The 21,229-nt window shown below is 39.1% G+C and overlaps 1 protein-coding gene across 1 annotated transcript in view; it reads left to right on the top strand.

The window, feature by feature from the left end:
• The window catches only part of CENPI (centromere protein I), a 91,172-nt gene that overhangs the window by 18,053 nt on the left and 51,890 nt on the right, over positions 1 to 21,229 (top strand). Inside the window, exons 5-10 of the mRNA XM_004611687.1 lie at positions 9,088 to 9,136; positions 9,415 to 9,461; positions 14,797 to 14,883; positions 15,331 to 15,459; positions 15,688 to 15,855; positions 15,998 to 16,118. Of these exons, the coding sequence (XP_004611744.1) occupies positions 9,088 to 9,136; positions 9,415 to 9,461; positions 14,797 to 14,883; positions 15,331 to 15,459; positions 15,688 to 15,855; positions 15,998 to 16,118 (601 nt within the window). The remainder of the gene's footprint in view (positions 1 to 9,087; positions 9,137 to 9,414; positions 9,462 to 14,796; positions 14,884 to 15,330; positions 15,460 to 15,687; positions 15,856 to 15,997; positions 16,119 to 21,229) is intronic.

The following is a 21,229-nucleotide window of genomic DNA, read 5'->3' as shown; positions in this document are numbered from 1 at the left end:
CCAGTATGTAAATAATTTTCTGATGGGATTTGTAATAGTATTTATGGATATGAGTTTTAGATATTATATGTTGAAAAATATCAGTACTTGGAAACGTGGCATAATTAGGCAAACCAATATTTTCCAGATGACCAAGCATGATGTTATAAAATCATGCATGGGTAAAAGGTTCTTTCAAAGTACAAGATGTATTAATGAATTTTAATGGAGCAGACTACAAAGCGAGTTCATGAATAAGGCTTCAGATTCCATATTGCAGCTAAGATAGCACAGCTTACCAGGTTTTGCTGTAGTATCAAAAGCTAACCACAATTTTCTTTTTCTTTTCCTTTCAATAACGACATTTCCTGAAAGAGTTATTAAAATATTCCTCCTTTCAACTACATATCTGTGAGGCCAGATTTTCCTTGTGTACTTCAGTGAAGACGATGTCTCTAACAAATTTAATGCAGAAATAATTCTCTATCCTATTAAGCCAGAAACATTGAAGACATTTGTAGAAATAAAAACCTGTGTCACTCTAGTCATTCTTAATTAGGGATACCTAATTATTTTCTAATGAAATGTGTCATTTTTGTGTTTCCAGGGATCAAACCCAGAGTTAGTTTTATTTATTTATTTATTTATTTTGATTTTTGGATCACACCTGGTGATGCTCAGGGGTTACTCCTGGCTTTGCACTCACGAATTACTCCTGGCAGTGCTCAGGGGACCATATGGGATGCTGGGAATCGAACCCGGGTTGGCTGCGTGCAAGGCAAATGCCCTACCCGCTGTGCTATCACTCCAGCCCCCTAGAGTTAGTTTTAAACATGAAAAGCAAGCGCCCTACTGCTGAGCTATAATATTCCTGGCCACTTATAACATATATCCCAACTTTTTATTTTCTAATGAATTCAAAGTATTTTTAAAGTTCTCCATTTTAATTCCTTATTATAGTGACTATTGATAGATAATATTTTAGACCACTGTTTCTCAACCCCCATAATCTCCCACCCCACTTTGGGGCCCAGGATATTAAAAGAGGGCCAAGGGTGAAAATTACATAAGTCGTTGTGCATGGCATGACACTAGGGTTGGATGGCGGAGAGAACAGGAAGAAAACAGGCTCTAAACGGGGCCACGATCAGAAAAAATGTTGAGAAGTTCTAGCCTAAGTAAGCAGAAGCTCTCCTTTAATTTTTAAGATTTGGGATATCTTGGAACCAAAAAGTTTGACAATTTTTGTTCTAGTTATGTGCTTTGGTAGAGGAGATTTAAAAAAAAGGAAAAGTTTTTTTTTTTTTTAATTTTTATTGAATCACCATGTGAAAGTTATAAAGTTCTCAGGTTTGGGGGCTGGAGCAATAGCACAGCGGGTAGGGCATTTGCCTTGCACGCGGCTGACCCGGCTTCGATTCCCAGCATCCCATATGGTCCCCTGAGCACCGCCAGGAGTGATTCCTGAGTGCAGAGCCAGGAGTAACCCCTGTGCATCTCCAGGTGTGACCCAAAAAGCAAAAAAAAAAAAAAGTAAAGTTCTCAGGTTTATGTCTCAGTTATACAGTATTCAGACACCCATCCCTTCACCAGTGCCCATATTCCACCACCAAAAACCCCAGTATACCGCCCACCCTCGCCCCCCCCACCTCCAACTGTATAACTGATGAATTTCACTTCATTTTCTCTTTACCTTGATTACGTTCCATATTTCAACACAAAACTCACTATTGTTGTTGGAGTTTCCCCCCAAGAAAGACAGCCCTACTAGCAAGGAAGCATTTGATAATTAGTTTTCCATTAAAAAAAAAGGAAAAGTTTTAAAGGAACTTGTCAAGGTAAAATTAATATGACTTGGTATCAAAATGAGATCAAGTGAAGTCAGGAGATAAAGATCTGAGTTTATAAATCTACTTCAGAGTGATGATATCTTTAACAGTAAAAGGAAATTTGTAAGAAGATAGATATTTTGATTTTGACGTACAGACTTTCCACATTCTGTAGAAGTTCATTCAATAATACTAACTACATACTATACCAGGTATTGAACTGTTATGAGCAATTATCTGGGAGTCTGAAAGTTTTTTTTTTATTCTTAAATCAACATTCTAGGTATTTATCAAATATCTACTAATTTACTTTCCAATGTGGTTCAGTATGGTAGTCAGTAGCCCTGTATCACTGGTGAACACAGAAAATGTGGCTATACCAAACTAAAGTGTGCATTGACTGTGAAATATACATCAAAGAAAATGTGGTTTAACATTTTAAACCTCTTGACAACCTGATAGGGTTTGCACTATTATTATCCCTGTTTCGAGTTTTTTGTTTGTTTTATTTTGGGTTGGGCTGGAGTGATAGCACAGTGGGTAGGGCGTTTGTCTTTTGCTCGGCCGACCCGGCTTTGATTCCTCCATTCCTCTCAGAGAGCCCAGCAAGCTACCGAGAGTATCCTGCTCGCATGGCAGAGCCTGGCAAGCTACCCATGACATATTCAATATGCCAAAAACAGTAGCAACAAGTCTCACAATGGAGATGTTACTGGTGCACGCTCAAGTAAGTCAGTGAACAACGGGATGACAGTGCTACGGTGCTACATATTTTGGGTTTGGTTCCATACTTGGTAATGCTCAGGAGCTATTTATGCAGTGCTCAGGGCACTGTGTCATGCCACGGCTTAAACTCAGGACTCCTGCATGCAAAGCCTGTACTTTATCCCTTTTGGAACCATTTCCCTGCTCCCATCGCTGTTTTAGAGATGAGGAATCTGAGGTACAAATAAATTTGTAACTCAGGGTCACATGACTGGAGCCAGGATTCATGGAAACTGATGTCATAGAATTCTCACATTAGATTTACAAGTGAGCCATGGAACATTTTAGAAGCTTTGCCAAAGTAAACTACCTCGCAAAGGGGCTGGAGAGATAGTAGATATAGTACAGAGGAGACTTGCCTTGCTTGTGGCTGACACTGTTTCATCCCTCGCACCCTGTGTGCTCCCGTGAGCACCACCACAAGTGATCTCTGAGTTCATAGCCAGGAATAACTCCCGAGCACTGCAAGGTGTGGCCCCCAAACAAAGAACAAAGAAAGCAACAAGCTACCTAGTAAAGAAACTGAACTTTGAAGATCATATAGAGTAGGGGAAAAGATCAGTACAATAAATACTGTGTAGTAATCACAGGATTATATAAGGATATAAAGGAGATATGAAAATAAGCATCACTGTATCACTGTCATCCCGTTTTTCATCAATTTGCTCGAGTGGGCCCCAGTAACATCTCCATTGTGAGACTTGCTTCTGTTTTTGGCATATCAAATATGGCACGGGTAGCTTGCCAGGCTCTGCTGTGCGAGTGAGATACTCTCAGTTGCTTGCCAGGCTCTCCAAGAGGGGAGGAGGAATCAAACTCAGGTTGGCCGCGTGAAAGGCAAACGCCCTACCCGCTGTGCTATCGCTCCAGCCCGAAAATAAGCATGGAGAAGAAAATTAAAGTCATAGGAATTAATTTTCAACCAGGAAGAGAGATGCCTCTCTTGACAATCAGCACAAAAGAGTTGGTGTTTATGTTAATCAATTTGTTGATTAGTAGGCAGCGTGAAAGGGATTTAAAATTCCTGCCCAGTGGTCTTGAGAGTTTTGTTTAAATTTTTTATTCAAGTAGGAGCAAAGGTTTTCTGCTGAGGGTTCGGAAGGGAAGATAGACTATTATGTGTGAAAAGAGAATATAAGTCTTAAAATTGCTCCTGATGGAAATGGAATTTGAACTGATTAGAAACAGATGATTTGAAGGCCCAGTTGAGGTTGATTAGAAATCATAAAATTGTGATATTACTAGTATGCAATCATGGGTGTTTTCTCTGGGACTGGGTAAGGAGGAGAAAGAGTGTCTGAATTGATGGACCAGGGGGTCCAGAGAGGAAAAGAAAGTGAAGGCTGATGAGGGTATATTTCATAATGCTCACAGCTAAGGTTTGTGGTGCTCTGGTGACATTCAAGATTCAGAAAGAAAGCTGAATCTTGTTAGGAAATTGTACCCGTTGGAATTTAAGATTTCACCAGAGGATGGCCCCAGGTGGTGACAGGATTCAAGAGCAACTATGCAGTGAGTTGTTGAAGTAGAACGAGGGAAGAAAGATTATTGGAATTGAAATATTCAGTATCCACATGAATTTATTTTTGTAGCTGACCATTTATTACTGAGTGGGTTATATTGATAATCTTTTTCTGTAAGTCATCTTTATCAAGTTTTGCCCTAAAGTTCCATCACATTTTGCTTTACATACTTTGCATTTATTTTGTTTATCTTTTGGTTTTGGAGCCACACCGGCAGTGCTCACGGTTTACTCGTGGTTCTGTGCTCAGGGATCATTTCTGACTGGCTTAGGGGACCATCTGTGGTTCTGGGGATTGAATTTAGCCACATGCAAAGACAAATGCCTTTCCTGCTGTATTATCACTCCAGCCCCTACTTCAGATTTATTATCAGATTTATACACAGCTGTAGTTTTCATATAATCCTGGCGAATCAACCTTTCATTATAGAGTAACCCTTTGTTTTAGAAATACATTTTGTGTTTTGTCAGTTTTGTCGATATTGACATTGCTACTCTGATTTCATTTTAGCTTCTAGTATCTTGCTGTATTTCCATATTGGGGCCACACCTGAAGGTGCTCAGGGTTACTCCTGGCTCTGTGCTCAGGGATTATTCCCGGTGGCCTCAGGACCAGATTGGGCTTCCAGGGATCAAATCTGGGTTAGCCATGTGCAAGGGAAGCATCTTCACCCACAGTACTATTGCTCCAGCCCCTGAAAAAATATTCTTATGGCATTTCATATGGTATCCTGAATACCTCCAAGAGTCATTCTTGAGCACAGAGCCAGAGTCACCCCTGAGCCTCGCCACTGTGGCCTAAAAACCCAACAACTCCTTTTTTTCACGTAGGATCTTTTGATGATAAAAACTGGCTGAAAGTGTCTTTGTTATGCCCTTCTTCTTGAAATCTCGTCTTGCTGTGTTTGGAACACAGCTGACAGTCAAATATCTCCGGACATTGACAGTATTGTCGCACTAGTTCTTTTCTGTAGGTGTTGGATCAGTCTAATCATAATCTTCCATTTCTTTTCTCTCTGGCAACTTTTCAAAAAGCATCTTTATTGAGATATTGGTCACATACTATACCATCTACTCAAAGTACATGATTCATGGCAGTAATCTTATACTATGCATGCATATGTCCAGCTATTAACCTAGTCAGATTTTGTTTGGGGGGCCATGCCGGCAGTATTCGGGGCTTACTCGTTTCTCTGTGCTCAGGGATCACTCCTAAGGGGTTGGGGGGTTATGTGGTGCTGGGGGTCAGACCTGGGTCAGCTTCTTTAAGGCAAGTGCCTTTCCCGCCTTTGCTGCTATACTAACTCTCCAACCCCCACTTTCAGTTCTTTTGGATATATACGTAGTAGTTGAATTGCTGTATCGTTTGGTAATTCCAGGTTTAGCAGTTCAAGAAACCATCAAGCCATTTTCCACACTGATATAGAACAGTTCCATTTTCATTATGTGGAACTTTTTATACTCCCATTACAAGTATATGAGAGTTCCATTTTCATTATATCATTCGCAACACTTTTTATTTATCTAGCTACTTGGGTTTTTTTTTTTTTTTGATGCTGGGACTTGAACCTTACATATACTGCAAGGCAAGTGCTCTACTACTCGGCTGTATTCCTGACCCTGATTGCTTTTTTAAAATTATAGACATCTAGGGTATATGAAATGTTATTTCATTGTGGTTTTGATCTGCATCTCTCTAATGATTTGTGATATTGAGAATCTTTTTGTGTGCTTGTTAGTCATTAGTATATATTCTTTGGAGAACTGTCTGTTCAAATTCTTTTACTCGGGGGTGAAGTGATAATTCAGTGGGTAGGGAATTTGCTTTGCATGTGGCCTGCCTGGGTTTGATCCCCAGTACCCCATATTGTCTCCTGATCCCTGAGCAGAGAGCCAGGAGTAAGCCCTGAGAACAGCCAGATGTCTCCCAACAACAAAAATAACAACACCCCCCCTCCCCAAAACAGCAGTCTTTTGCTCAGATTTTAATTGGGCTATCTTTTTTCTTGGGCTATAGGCATTTTCTTATGTTTAGAGATAAGAAAGTCTTTTATTTATATATATATATCCATATATATCCATATATACACATATATATACACACATATATATACATATATGTGTATATACACATATATATACATACACACACATGCACACACACACTTTGAGAGGTACACATAGCTGAAATTGCTTTAAATTGATCTTTTCATTTGAGGTTTTCTAGATTATACCACTTGTGTAAATTCAAACCAATGCAGACTTACATAGGACCAGTTTGTGTTTAACTTTCTTCGTAGAAACTTTCTTTTCCTTTCACCCAACCCCAACAGGCAAGTTGCTCTGCAGAGCAACAGAACTCGTTTTTCTTTCATAGCCATGTAGTTAGGGCATACCTCTTAGGGGAAGTCCCAGTTTTCTAGTAGTTTCCCTTATGTATTCTACACATTTAGATAATCCCTAAGCTTTTATCATCTGCCTAGGTTGCCCTTATCTTTCTGTGAGACTGTTAAAGTCAGAAAGGTTTGGCAAAAAATTCTTGGGAGAAAGCTTATTCTATGTCCAGTGTTCCCACTTAAATGTTGTTTTAGGAAACTACAGATTCTTTTGTTTCATGCCAGCTTATAAATATACTTAAAGAGTTGGGTACAATATAAAAGAACCCCTAGTTGACAAAAAAGAAAGCAAGATCACTCCAGGGTATCTAGTATGTAGTACTTCTTTAAGTCCTAATCAAGTCCTTGGAAACAAGGACAGTAAGATAAAAAGTCAATGTGACTTGTTGATACAGACATTAAAGTCTAGCATGATACTGCAATAAGGAATAGAATAGAAGCTGAGTTAGAGTCCTAAGTTCTCAGTGAATTTTTGAGAAGTTGCTGTAACAGTAGTAAATAAATAGGGTGAAGGTAAGTTAGAGATAACGTGGTTGGGTGGACTAAGGCTCAGAAGAAATCTTTTTTCTATAAAGGAAGAAGGAAGTGTCTCTTGACCTTAAAGTCTAGAGAAAAAGTAAAGACTGTGCATCCGTCCTGCTTGCCTTGTGGTACACAGGAGTGGTTGAATAAGTAGTCGGTGATTGATTCTCCCTTAGCTTTTACTTCTCTCTTAACAATTCTTAATAATTGTTAATGTTAATAATTATGATAATCTTAATAATGATCATATTATTTCTCGATATAAATGGTATCAATTGTAGCATAAATGATTTTTGCATTTAAGCATATTCATAAAATATACTTATAAAGAACGGGAAATAATAATACTTGTCTTACATTTTCCTATAATCACTCAATAGACTGAGTTTTTCCAGGCAAGCACTGAGCTTTTATAACCCAAGTATTTAGTCCCGGTATTCATGACACACAAACCTTTGACTTCCGGCGTCTGGGGGGATAGCTCAGGTGCCAGACCCCGAGCTGAGCTTAGTTACCGTAGACCACTGAGCTTGGCCCAGTTCCCCTGACGCGCTGCCAGGCCTGAACAATGCAGCATTGCCAGGCCTGCCCTTCTCACAGTGCCTCTCTCGGTGGTCCCTAAGAAATCAACTTCTTGAGAGTAGACCTTTGTGTTTGCCTTATTCATCGCTCAAGAAATATTTGTTTCATGAGTGAATGAATAAATAGGAGCTACTCATCAATGTTTGTTCAACCAGTTGCAAATATTTGTTGAACTGGAGTAGTTTTCATGATACTGATTAGAAAGTTGCTTCCTTAGTTGGCAGGAGGAGTCGGGGCCCTGCCTTTTTCTATTTTGCTATCATTTGAAAACAAATATACAAGAGAATCTCGTGAACCTACTTCCCGGAAGAGAAGCAATATGGAAAATATGGAATGCCATACTTTATTTGATTTCAGAGGTGCTGAGGATTGAACTGAGGATTGCTGACCTTTATTTAGACTTAAGGTTTAGAATTTTGACCACTAAAATGCAAGTTTGTTTAAAGAAAACAAAATACCTACTTCCAATTAAATAATCCACTTTTTCAGTTTTCTGACATGTAGAACAAGAGTCGGAGAACTTTTTCCTAATGGGGTAGTTGGTTAATACTTAAATTTAAGGGTCAAGGCCGTAGTTTTTGTCACAATGATTCAGCTCGAATGTAGCAAGAAAGCAACCATTCACCATCTTTAAACCAGTATGTTGATGACGCATGAAACAGTAAATATAAAAACAGATGGACCATAGTTTGCTCACCCGATCTAGAAAAAAACTTCAACAAGTGGACATTCAAAAAGGGACCCCCTGATTCACAAATTTGTTACAAATTTTTCAGTGTGTGCAACTTGCAACTAAATAGTTAAATTGTTATAGTCCATTCACTGGGTTATTAAGATAATTACAAAAGATAAGTTTTAAGACCAAATCACATGAAGAAGAGCTTTTAAGTGAGAAATTTGGATAAAAGCTTTACAATTGTATCTTTTTGGAGGCAGGGTGGATGCTGAGAATCAAACCCAGGGCTTTATACAAGCAAACCATGTGCCCTCTATTGAGCTTATATCCCTAGCTCCTTAAGTTTGTATCTTTTATATTGTGTGTGTGTGTGGGGGGCACACCTCACTGTGCTCAGGGCTTATTCTTAGCTTTGTTCTCAGCGATCACTGCAGGCAGTATGTGGGAGACCATATATGCTGCCAGGGATAGAACAGGGCTTGACTGCATACAAGGCCAGAGCCTTCACCCCGTTTCTATCTTTCTGGCCTCTAAGTTAGTAGGAATACATGAAATTTTGTTATGTAGGAGACCTGATGGGCAAATTTTTTTTCTAAGTGCAGTATTTTTATATTAAAAATAATTTTAAATGGCATGCAAACTAAAAATATTGTTTAAAAATCCCTACTGTATTGTACACAAAAGAGAAACTTTGTGAAACTATTGTTCTGAAATCCTGAAGCATTTTTGTTCAAGCAGTTAAGGATTGACTATGGGTCAGTTTGTTGTTTAAAATATGTCACTCATTTAAAAAAAAAAATCTTTTTATTTTAACAGTGCCCGTATGTCTGCCGTTTGTTATATTTACTTACCAAAAAGGAGAACGGTGAGTATTTTCATTCTAGCTGTGTTGTATTCACTCTGTGGAATTAGTATTTGTGTTGTCCTTTATGAAATATAAATAACTACTAACATTGGTATAATGAGAGATTTTGTAATAGCTGCTTTTAGCACTTTTATCTAAGACCATCTTGCTTAATGGCTCAACTGAATAGAATATTTTATTGATGTGTTATCTGAAAAAGCTATATTAATTATGAACAATATGGTTTCCTTTCATTCTGAATCAGATGCATAATACTTTTTTTTATAAACCTTTCTTAGTTAAACCATTTCGTGTGCGAAAATTGATTGATCTGCACGCCAAAATGGTGAGTACTGTAAAACCTAAAACTGACTAATGTATTATGTGCTGTATATACTGAACTATGCTTTTGGAAATGGAAAGTCAATGGGGACATAATCTTCAAGATTGTATAGTCAATTTAGACTATAAAAGAAATGTCAGCAAAATTTTTTAAAAAATGAGAATTGGCTCAGAGTCAAGGAGGAATGTTCACCAACTGAGGAGAAATTTTTTTTCAATTGTTCTTAATTTTTATTTTTTGAATCACCATGAGAACTGTTATAAAGCTTTCCAGTTTAAGTATTGGTCACAATGATCAAACACCCATCCCTTCACCACGTGCACATTTTCCACCACCAAGAACCCCAGTGTACCCCCCCCATCCCACCCCTCCCCCTGACTATGTGGCAGATGATTTCCACTTTACTCTCTCTCCACTTTGATCACATTTACTATTTCGACAAAAGCCCCACCATTATTATTTGGAATTTTCCCCAACAGTCAGACCTGCTGAAAAGGCATCATTAGATAATTTGTTTTCTATTGCTGATTATGAAGAGCATATGATGTCACGCGATTTTGGATTTCTGATATTTTGGTAATAAGTCTGGAGGGATTTCTGCCAAAAGCTTCTGGGTTCCAAGATTGGTTTGTGTGCTGAGGAGAAATTTTAAGGGATGAATAGGATTTAAATAGGTTAAGAGGGGAGAGAAGGGTACTCCTGGTAGAGAGAAAAAAAATGAGCAAAGACGTATAGTTGTTAAATAGCAGAAACCGTTAAGGGACCTGGGTTGTTATACCTGGAAAGTGCGTATAGGGGAATGATAAAAACGAGGGTGCATGTGATATAGGGAAGCATTCTTTTCCAGTTTCTTAAACTTCAGTATATTCCCTCACTCTCATCTCTTCTCACAGCTCTCTTGCATTGTTATTTCCGCAGACCTGTTAGGTTATCTAAGTGTGTGAAGCTTTGAGTTTAAAACATACGAAAGTATAGCGCCTTTAACTGCGGAAGCCTTCAAAATCTTGCAAAAGGCTTTCAAATTCATGAAAAACACAAACACATGTGCACATTTCATGCTTCACCAGTGTGAGATTTCTTGTTAGTGCAGTTCAGTGCTTGTTCTTTTTTATAGCTTCCTGTTTTGATTCCCTGGATACAATATGTTCTCTCAGCACATTGAAGATATTAATGATAATGCTTTTGCCCAAATTGAGTTCTTTTTCATACTATTAAGAACTTGTACATTTTCCACAGAACAATAAAATGTCAGCAGTATCATTCTTAGAATAATCAAGATCGTGCTCATTTTTATTAGTGGAAACAATAGTGTATGTTCTAGTTTAAAAATAACTAAAGTGGGGACTGGAGCAACCGTACAGTGGCTAGGATGCTTGCTTTGCAAGCAGCCGGCCTGAGTTTAATGCCTGGCATCCTATAGGGTTCTCTGAGCTCCACCAGGAGTAATTCCCGAGTGGATAGCCGGGGGTAATCCCTGAACACTGCTGGTTGTTACCCAAAAACTAAGTAAATGAGTGGTGGAGAGAGATAGCTTAAACAATTGGAGTGCTTGCTTTGCTTACAGGAGGTCCTGAGTAGATCCCTGGCATCAAAATTTACCCCAACTACCTCTGAGCACCATACAGGAGTAGCCCCTGAGCACTGTAGTTAGTGGCCTCCAACAAAGCAAAACAAAGAGTAATTTAGCACATAATTGTCAAAATTTTAAAAACCCAGTCGTTACTTGTGTGACTTCATTATTCATATTTTATATAGTGTGTTATCAAACCATTCTGTTATCAGCATCCATTTATAAAGAACATTAAGAACATTGTTTTGCTTAGCATTGTTTTGGTGAATTTTGGCCAAGTCTGACAATATTAAAGCAAAAAGACCTATAGCAACTATGCTGACATATGTAACCAAACATTTGTAATAGTACTAGGCAATTCAGCACATGCAAACAAATATATTGACTTCATTTCTGATACCTGCAGAGACCTGTATCCTTTCTATATCTCTCCATGCTTCTGATTCTGTTGAAGGACTTAACATGCATATATATATTTTTCTTGTGCTCCATTGTCCTTTATTTAAAAATACAAGTTCAGGGTCAGAGGGATAGTATAGTGAGTAGGGCATTCGCCTTGCACACAGCCAATCCAGCTTCAATCCCGGGCATCCCATGGTCCCCTGAACCCACCAGAAGATTTCTGAGCACAGATCCAAGAGTAACCTCTGAGCACCACCGGGGGTTACCCAAACCCTACCCCACCCTCAAAAAAACCAAGAACAAAATCAAACAATTTTAAAAATAAAAATGATTAAGACTTTCAAAACAGCAAAAACAAATCATTGGAGCCCTTCTACGCAAGGGTCCAAACGCCTATAGACATTGCACAACCTAACGCTGGCCGGCTCTGTGGGGGGATATTTTAATAGGTTGTTGATTTTTAAAAGATGGATGTGAATGCTTCAGAAAGTAGGAAAGCTTGTGAAAAATGAGCACAGTTACAGCTGGCCTCTTTACAAAATGCATATTTTTTTTTCTGCTGGCAGGTATGAATGGTGGGAAGTGGCACAGCTCTGTGGTTTATGTGCCATTTATATGTTGTTGAGAGCTCTCTTTGGAATAGGAGAAGGGAGTTAGGGCTCATCTTTAGGCTTATTGAGTATGATTTAGTGAATTCTCCTGTGTGGCTCTGTTCCAGATTGTTTCCCTCCCTGCTCCATGCTTTGTTTCTGTTTCCTCATGGCTTCTTTAGTGTGCCTCTTTTTTGTGGTGGAGGCTTTTCTCAAACCTATGGTAAACCTAGTTTGTTCATAGTTTATAATAAAGCTCTAAACTGGTATTTGGAAACTTGTGTGTGTGAGTTGGACTTGTTCATTATAGAATCTTGTTTATCATTGGGAAACTCCCCCTGTTACTCTGTCACTTTGTAGGAAGGAATTATGTCTCCTGTCTGAGAGTTGTATTAGTCTGACTTCTCCAGAGAAACAACCAATAAGATGTGTGTGTTGTGTGTGTTTATGTATAAGGAACAGATTAACTTGATTCAACATTGGCAAGTCCAGAATATGCAGTATGGTTCAGCAGGCTAAAAACTCAGAAGAGCTGATATTTAATCTGCGTGCCAAGGCACTCTGCTGGAAAATTCTCTATAGCTGGGGGGATGTCATCTTTTTGTTTTATGTAGGCCCTCAACTGGTTGAGCCCATTTTTATTATAGAGGGTAATCTACTTTCCTCGAAGTCTATCTGTTTAAATATGAATCTTCGTCCAAGACACCCTCCCAGAATCACCAAGAATAATTATCTGAGCACTCCATGACCCAGGCAAGGTGAAACATAAAATAACCATCTAAGGGATGTAAACCTGCACATTAGCACTCTACAATATGGAAAGGAGTGAGGAAACGTCCTTCGGCTCTGCCTGTAGTCCGAGTCCAGCATCATCTTTAGAGTAGAAGCCTAGTTTTTGCCAATCCATTTAAGGAATTTGGGGTTCTGACTGCTTCTTATGTAGGGTTTCAACCAATCTTCCTGTTTGCTGCCTTTTTTGTACCCCACTCTAAAGAGCTTTTCTGTTTCTCAAATTCCCCACCTTCTGTAGTTCTTAAGTATGAACCTACTTCTCTGGAGACCTTACCTTTGTTTTGTTGTCTCTGTTATATTAAGTTGGTTGCTATGGATTTGTCCATCTTCATTCCAAAATGAGGTTGACATCTCTCATTTGTCCTTCAGCTGTTTGCTCTTTGAACTTAATGCCTTATGTCATTTTACTCCTTTACTCTTTAGTACAGCGTTGGAGGACTCAGTTAAGCATGTTTACTCAATGCCATGTTTAGCTAGAAGTTTCCCCCTGTGAAAAAGGAATATGAGATTTTGGTGGTGAGACCTTTTGAACAGTACCCAGGGGGCCTGAGGGCACATCTATATTTGGCCCAACAGACTGGACTTTTCAATGCTAGGGCTCAAGGATGTAGTATTGTTCAGGCCCTGCAATGCCAGGGAACAACAGGGCCACACCTCGTTTTGCTTGAAGCCCTCCAGGGCTATATCTGAGAGTTCTGGTATGCGTGTAGAGTGTAGAAGAATGTTGCTTTACAAAAAAATTGGTTTCGTTAACTTGAAAATTTGTTTCAAAGCTCTCATCTCCCCAATTCTTGTAGTAATTTTGCACATCAGTACCATAAACTCACACTATTGTAACTTCCTGAACTATAATAAAATATCCAACTAATAGAAAATATTGTGATATTTATATATTATAATTACAGAGACCAGGAGCTGTTTCAGCATAAACTGGGTTATTTTGGTTTTTCACAATTCTGTTGTAAAATTAGAATACTGTATTTCTAAGCCCCGCTTCCTTTAAATATACTATTTGATTCAATGACATTGTAATAAAATAACTCGCTTACATCCTTGAAATTCATTTTAGGGATATGCTTTTTCTAGATAATCAATCTGATGTATCAAACATGTATCAAACCCAGCAGTAATGATTTTTGTAATTGTGTGTTTGTTTCTTGGGCCACACTCAGAAGTTCTCAGAGCTTTTTCCTGGCTCTTTTCACCTGGTGGCACTTGGGGTACCAAATGGGATTGAACCTGGGTCAGCTGTGTGCAAGGGAAGCAGCCTACCTGGTGAACCGTTGCTTCGGCTCCTTGTTATGAAATTAATGTTCTGGTTAAGGTTTGTTTCAATTATGTCAAGCTGCTTAACTGCTACATATTGTTAAATTTCCTTGTCGATTTTCTAAGAAGTATAATAGTAACATATTTATATTTCCTTTGCTCTATTTTCTTGGTTTCCCTTTTTTGTCTTTTTACCTTGTTGTCTAAATTAAGAATGTGTAAAATTTGAGTCCTGAATATGCTACTAGTGAAAGTAAACTCACGCTAACCTTATGATTAGACTAAACCATTGGAGTGAGGAAAGGAGAAACTATCAGGAAGAAATTAAATAGGAAAAAAAGATCTTCAAAGAAAAGACCGTAGGTTGGGGGAGAGTTGTTACATGATAGTTGACTTATCTCCTAGTTTTCTTTGGCGTCCTCCCACAGATAGCTGTAGGAAGGCCATCGAAAGCTTCGAGTTCAGTTACATGTATATTTTGGATGGGATGTTGTGAAACACCTTGTGGTACTCAGTGGCTGTTCCTGGCTCTGTGCTCAGAACTGACCCCTGGTGGATTGTAGGAGGTGCTGGGGATTGAACTAAGGTTGGCTATTTGCAAGGCACGTACCTTATCTTTTGCATTATCTCTCTGGGTCCTGGATATATGTTTAATCTATGCGTTTTATGATCACTTCTTTCCTGGTCATTGAATCTGAGGACTCTTATTGTATTTCAGGGTATGCGGCCTCATCTCCTGGCTTTGTTGTCACTGTATAAGTCCTTTGCTCCTACTTTGATTTCTGTGCCTTTGCCTATAAAGAAGGTAAGGGATTAAGGAACAATTGGTCATATTCAGACTGGAATGCTATTTTTTATAACATTAATATCAATTTAAATGACAGTTTTTAGCACTTGCTTTTTATTTATTTATTTATTTATTTATTTTAAATTATTTTATTAATTCACCATGTGGAAAGTTACAAAGCATTCAGGTTAAAGTCTCAGTTATATAATGCTCAAACGCCCATCCCTTCAAAAGTAGCACTTTTTAAGGTCTAGTATGGCACTTTCTGGAAAGTTCTTAGATGTTGGTACGGTGTTGATTCCTTGGATGTATTTAATAGATTCCTAATGAGAATAAACTAAATGATTTTATGTGGGTACAAAATACTACATAATTAATATGTTTTTGGTTAAGGAAGAGTTGTAGACTTTATACTGCTCTGGTTTATGGATATCTAATCACTGTACTTTACATCCAAACTTATAGATGTATTTTAAGAATTCAGAAAATCTTTGGAAGACAGCTCTACTTGATGTGAGGCAAAGGAATCAGAAGCCTTCCCCAGAACCTCTAAATTTGTTATTGGGTTCATCTAAAGTCCATCCTATAAAAAGAGTAAGTACTTAAAACACAGACACCATGTGAAGCCTACTTTTATTAGTTCGAAAACTAATCATTCAGATGCTGGAAGAGAATATAGATATTTAAATGTATTTTAATTGCCTGGACTTCTATGCAAACCACATTCAAACTCCATTTATTGCAGCAGTTTAACAACTGCTTTTTTCATTCATGGTTTATAGTATATTTCATCCATTGATAGTTTCATATTGGTTTCTTTAGGAACAGAATTCTCACTCAGTTGTACCAGAGCTAAATTGCAGTAGGTGCAGTGATGAATATGGAAAAAGAGGGATGAGTTCTTCTAAATATCTTTGTCACAAAGAACCAGTTAGACTAGAACAACTAAGAAGCTTCCCAGAACTCTTGGAGAACATCCATTGCTTAGAGGTATGTGACTGGGTTTACTTATATTTGTCTTTTTCCTTTGTTCTTCATGACCCTTATTTTGTTGTATATTTTCTCTGTTTTCCTTGTTGGTCTGATCTATTTTGCATATACTTACTGTTGACTGATTTTTTTGTCTTTGCAGCTGCCATCTCAGATGGGTGCAGCGCTGAACAACTCTCTGCTTCTTCACTATATTAACTGTGCCAGAGATGAGTCAGTCTTACTGAGGTTCTATTATTGGTTGAGTCAAACACTGCAAGAAGGTAAAAAATAATGCTTAAATATTGGATGAATGAGGAAGGAACATTTAATTTACAAAAGGGTTTCTTTGATTAGGATGTCACGTCTAGACTCATCTTTCGGCTGATGTAATTGTTTCTCTCTTAATCATATATTTAGGGCCTGTCTACTTCCTTTGTACTTTTAAGGGGCAATCAAGAAAGGAAGTATGTTGTTTCGGAAACACTGTCGGATGGCCGTTTAGTGGCTCTGCTTTGAAGACTGTCATAAATCAAGTTCTGTTCATCCTTGTTTGTCAGGAAGTTTGCCATTTAAGCCCCCATAATCATCAAATTAATGCCCACCAAATTTAGAGGAGACTGCTTGATGAGCTAGACGGCCAAGTTATTATTTTTAAATGAAAGCAAAATTGACTTTTTAAAGGAGTTTGAACTGCCCCAGTCTATGTGCAGACTTTTAAAAACTTAGGCACTTTGCTCTACCATACTGTGAATGGTAGATTTTTCCCGGAACACAGTGTTCCACACCCAGAATGCTACCATCGCAGTCTGCTGGACCCTTCTCTTCTCCTTCCCCCACCCCCTGGGAAACTCCATTCCATAGATCAACTCTCAGGGTTTGTTCTCATTGCCCATTCCCCCCTACTTTGTTTCTTTATGCACCACATAAGAGAGAGATCATCCTGGTTTTGTTTTCCCTTTGATTCACTTTGCTCAGCATGACACATTCCAGTTCTATTCAAGCAGCAGCAAACTGCAGGATTTCATCTTTTTTTAATAGCTCTCTACTCCCCAGGTTTCGACAGGGTTGTTTGTTTTATTTGTTGTCGAAAATTTTGTGAGTGTTTTATTTGTCTTAAAGTTTGGCTCGTTGTCAGGCTTATGGTGTGCGGTATTTTCTTCCATTCATTAGGATGCCTTTTTGATTTAATGATAATTTATTTTGCTGTGCAGAGGCTTTTTATTTTGATGTTGCTCTGGAGACCTCACAACACTGCTCAGCCAGACAGCCCTAGTGTTCACTGCAAGGGCCTGAGGATGCTTGGGCCCAGCAGTGCTGGTGGGCCTCAGGGCCACACCTGCTCGGTGGCCTCTAGAGCTGCCCTCAGTGATTCTCAGTTGCCGTTTACGAAACGAGGGTTGGATGCAGAAGAAGCATGTGCCTCAAGCTCTGTACTCTCTCCAGCCTGCCACTTATTTTAGGTTATGTTTTCTTGGCCAATGGCAGGAAATCATTGAAAATATCTCTGAGACAGTGTCATAGAGAGTTATATCTTTGTTTCCCTCCAGGCATTTTATCAACTTGGGTCTAATATCAAGGTCTTAATTCATTTTGAGTTAACTATTTTGATGATGTCAAATAGAGATCTTGTCTGATTGTATTGTGTGGGGGGTACAGGGGTATGTGGCTAGCAAGTTTTCACAATACCGTTTGCTCTACTTAAGGCACTTAGCTCCTTTCTCAAGATTAACTGTCTAGGGGCTGGAGCAATAGCACAGCAGGTAGGGTGTTTGCCTTGCACACGGCCGACCCGGGTTCGATTCCCAGCATCCCATATGGTCCCCTGAACACCGCCAGGGGTAATTTCTGAGTGCAGAGCCAGGAGTAACCCCTGTGCATCGCCAGGTGTGACGCAAAAAAGGCAAAAAAAATTCTGGACTGTCTATATATCTGAGGCTCACGATTCGGTGCCATTTGTCAGGAAGTCTGCCTTTATTTTAGTACCACATGGTTTTGATTACTATAGTGTTAGAGTACAATATAAAGTTGAGGAGAGAAGCACTTCCCATCTTTTTCCCCCAGAATTGCTTCCTGACTTTATTACTTGGGGAGCTTTTTTACTCCATATAAGTTTTAGAAATATTTCATACAAGTCTTTATAAAATACCATGGGGTGTTTTGTGGAGACTGTATTGAGTTTGTATGTAGCACTGTCTTCCCATCGTTCATCGATTTGCTCGAGTGGGCAGCAGTAACATCTCCATTATGAGACTTGTTGTTACTGTTTTTGGCATATCTAATATGCCACAGGGTAGCTTGCCGGGCTCTCAGAGAGGGACGGAGGAATCGAACCCGGGTTGGCTGTGTGCAAGGCAAACACCCTACCCACTCTGCTATCGCTCCAGTCCCGAGTTTGTATAGTGTTTTGAATATTATGGTAATTTAAACACATGTTAGTACTCCAAAACAATGAATGAGGAATGTATTTTTGTCTACTTATGTTTTTTTTTTTTTAACTACATAGATAGTGCTTAGTGCTTAAGGATCCTAGAACCCCTCTTGGTGATTCTCAGCCAACTGGTCATGTGATGCTAGGGATTGAACCTGGTTGACTGACATGCAAGGCATATGCCTTGGTATCTATGCTATCACTGAGACCCAGTGTCTTATTTCTCTTAAGTTCTAGCTTATTTTTAAATTTGGGGGCATATAAAATTATATAAAATTTATTAAGGAAGGATACTAATTCTTAGAATAATGTGGAATAAGAGAGAAAGGTTCATAAGTCTTTTTTTTCTTTTTTGGGTCACACCTGGTGATGCACAGGGCTTACTGCTGGCTATGCACTCAGGAATTACCCCTGGCGGTGCTCAGGGGACCATATGGGATGCTGGGAATCAAACCTGGGTCGGCCGAGTGCAAGGCAAATGCCCTACCCGCTGTGCTATTGCTTCAGCCCAGTCTTTTTTATTTTTAAATAGTGATATATAGATTTCTCTGTATAAGTCAGCATCCTTGTTGATTCCCAGGTATTTGACTTTTTTAGACAAAATTTTGCATGGGATTTAAAATATATATGTTTACTAAAACACTGTGATATACAAACTTGTTCATAATGCGGTTGTTTCAGTCATACAGTATTCCAACATCCATCCCACCACCAGTCTGACCTTCCCTCCACCAAGGTCCCAAATTACCCTCACACCCTCTGAACCTGCCTTTCTGCCTTCCCAGTACTAACCAGACCTGACCCTCCTTAGCTTCCGAAATCAGACAAGATCTGGTGTGTTCAGAGTAGTATGGCCATAGACCCAACCTGCCTTTCTGGTAGGCACACTGCATACTTCCTTTGAGCATTACATTCTCTTCCAAAGTGGAGTGACCACTTCCTTCCACTAATGTTATATTGTACCTTTTCCTGTGCCTTTGAGCTTTAGTTATACCCATACTATGTTTCTTTATACACCCTGCATATGAGTGAGATCATTTTGTGTCTGTTCCTTCCTCTGGCTAACTTCACTCAACATGATTCCCTTCAGATCATAGCGGCAAATTGTATGACTTCATCTTTTCTTACTCCATTGCTTACATGTACCATAGTTTCTTTATCCATTCGTCTGTTCTTGGACATTTGGGTTGTTTCCGTATATATATTTTTTGTTTTGTTTTGTTTTTGGGTCACACCCGGCGATGCACAGGGGTTACTCCTGGCCCATGCACTCAGGAATTACTCCTGGCAGTGCTCGGGGGACCATATGGGACGCTGGGAGTTGAACCCGGGTGGGCTGCATGCAAGGCAAATGCCCTACCCACTGTGCTATCACTCCAGCCCCTGTTTCCATATTTTTCTATTGTGAATAGTTTTGCAATGAACATAGGAATGCAGTTGTCTCTTCTGTGTTGTGTTGACCCTTTGGCTATATATATTGCAAGGATTGAAATTGCCAGGTTGTGTGGACGCTGAATTCCGAGGTGTTTTTTTGCTTGTTTTTTTGAGGAATGTCTATATCGTTTTCCCACAAGGCTCAACCAATCATCATTCTCACAGCAGTGAACAAGGGTTCCTTTTTCCTCACATATATGCCAGTACTGGTTGCTGTTGTGTGCCAGTTTCTATAGAATGAGGCAGTATTTCGTTGTTCTTTTGATTTACATTTCCCTGATTATTAGTGATGCAGAGCATTTTTTAATGTGCCTTTGGCCATTTGTGTTTGTTGTTTATCCATGGAGCTCCATATCATTCCTTCAAATCTGAATGAAAGTCTGGCTGCATAAAGTATTCTTTGTGAGGCATTCATTACACTTTCTTTTTAAGCTATATTCCACCATTGTATTTGGGTCTGCAGGGTCTTATTTGATAAATCTGCTGTGAATGCTAAGGATGCTCCTTTGTATGTAATTTCCTCCTTTCATGTTGCTGATTTCAATATTCTATCTCTGTCTTTGGCTTATGTCATTCTGACTAGGATGAGTATTGGTGTATTTGTATTTATGTGTCTTAGCTGGAACCCGTTGGGCCTCAAGTCTGGTTGTATGTGCTTTTCACCCTGGAAATTTCTCAGTGATGATTTCATTGATTTTTGCTTCTTCATCACAGCTGTTTCCCTGGCCCTCTGGGACACTGATAATTCTTATGTTGTTCCTCTTGAATTTATCCCAAAGTTCTCTCATCTGCTACTAATTTATTTTGAGGCTTTTCCCCTATATTCTGCTGTTGTCTAGAGGTTTTATGCATCTTGGCGCTCACTGATTTTGTCTTCTGCTGTTACTCTGCTGCTGCTAACTCTTCCCACTGAGCTTTTCATTTCACCTACCTGATTACATAATTCCTATCATTTCTAATTCTACCTTCTTCACACTTTTCTGTGGTTTCTTGGCTGTCAGTACTAGTGTTCTGTGAGCTCATTGAACATCTGACTCTGTCTCTATAAAATCCCGTCTGAGTGAGAGGCTCTATAGATGGTTAGTCCTGGTAAAGTTTTCTTGGCTGCTATCTTCATTCACTGAGCATGGTTGGGTTCTACTCTATTTTCCCATTTTACCTGTTGCAGACGGGGCGGGGGTGAATTTCTTCAATGCAGTGTTTGCACCCATCCACTGCCAGGAGCTCTAGTTAGACCAGCTGATTGGTGATCTCTTTGTTCTCTGTTGAACCTCTCTAACCCAGATTGCTGTTACTCATTGTTTGAATTTTCTTATGCTGGTCCCTGAAGGTGCTGTATTCTGTATAGACAGGAAGAAGGAAATATATACATATATGTATATATATACATATATATATATATATATATATATATATGTTGCCGACACATTAGGGATGGTACTGCCACAGGCAAGCTGCTCCTTAGTGGCTGGTGCAGGTTGCCTGGGGCATTGTCAAGGTGTTAATGGCTGCTGATGTGACTGGGAATAT

This window comes from Sorex araneus, chromosome X (assembly GCF_027595985.1).
Source record: "Sorex araneus isolate mSorAra2 chromosome X, mSorAra2.pri, whole genome shotgun sequence".
Classification (NCBI taxonomy): Eukaryota; Metazoa; Chordata; class Mammalia; order Eulipotyphla; family Soricidae; genus Sorex; species Sorex araneus.
This window is presented reverse-complemented; position numbering and strand designations above follow the sequence as displayed.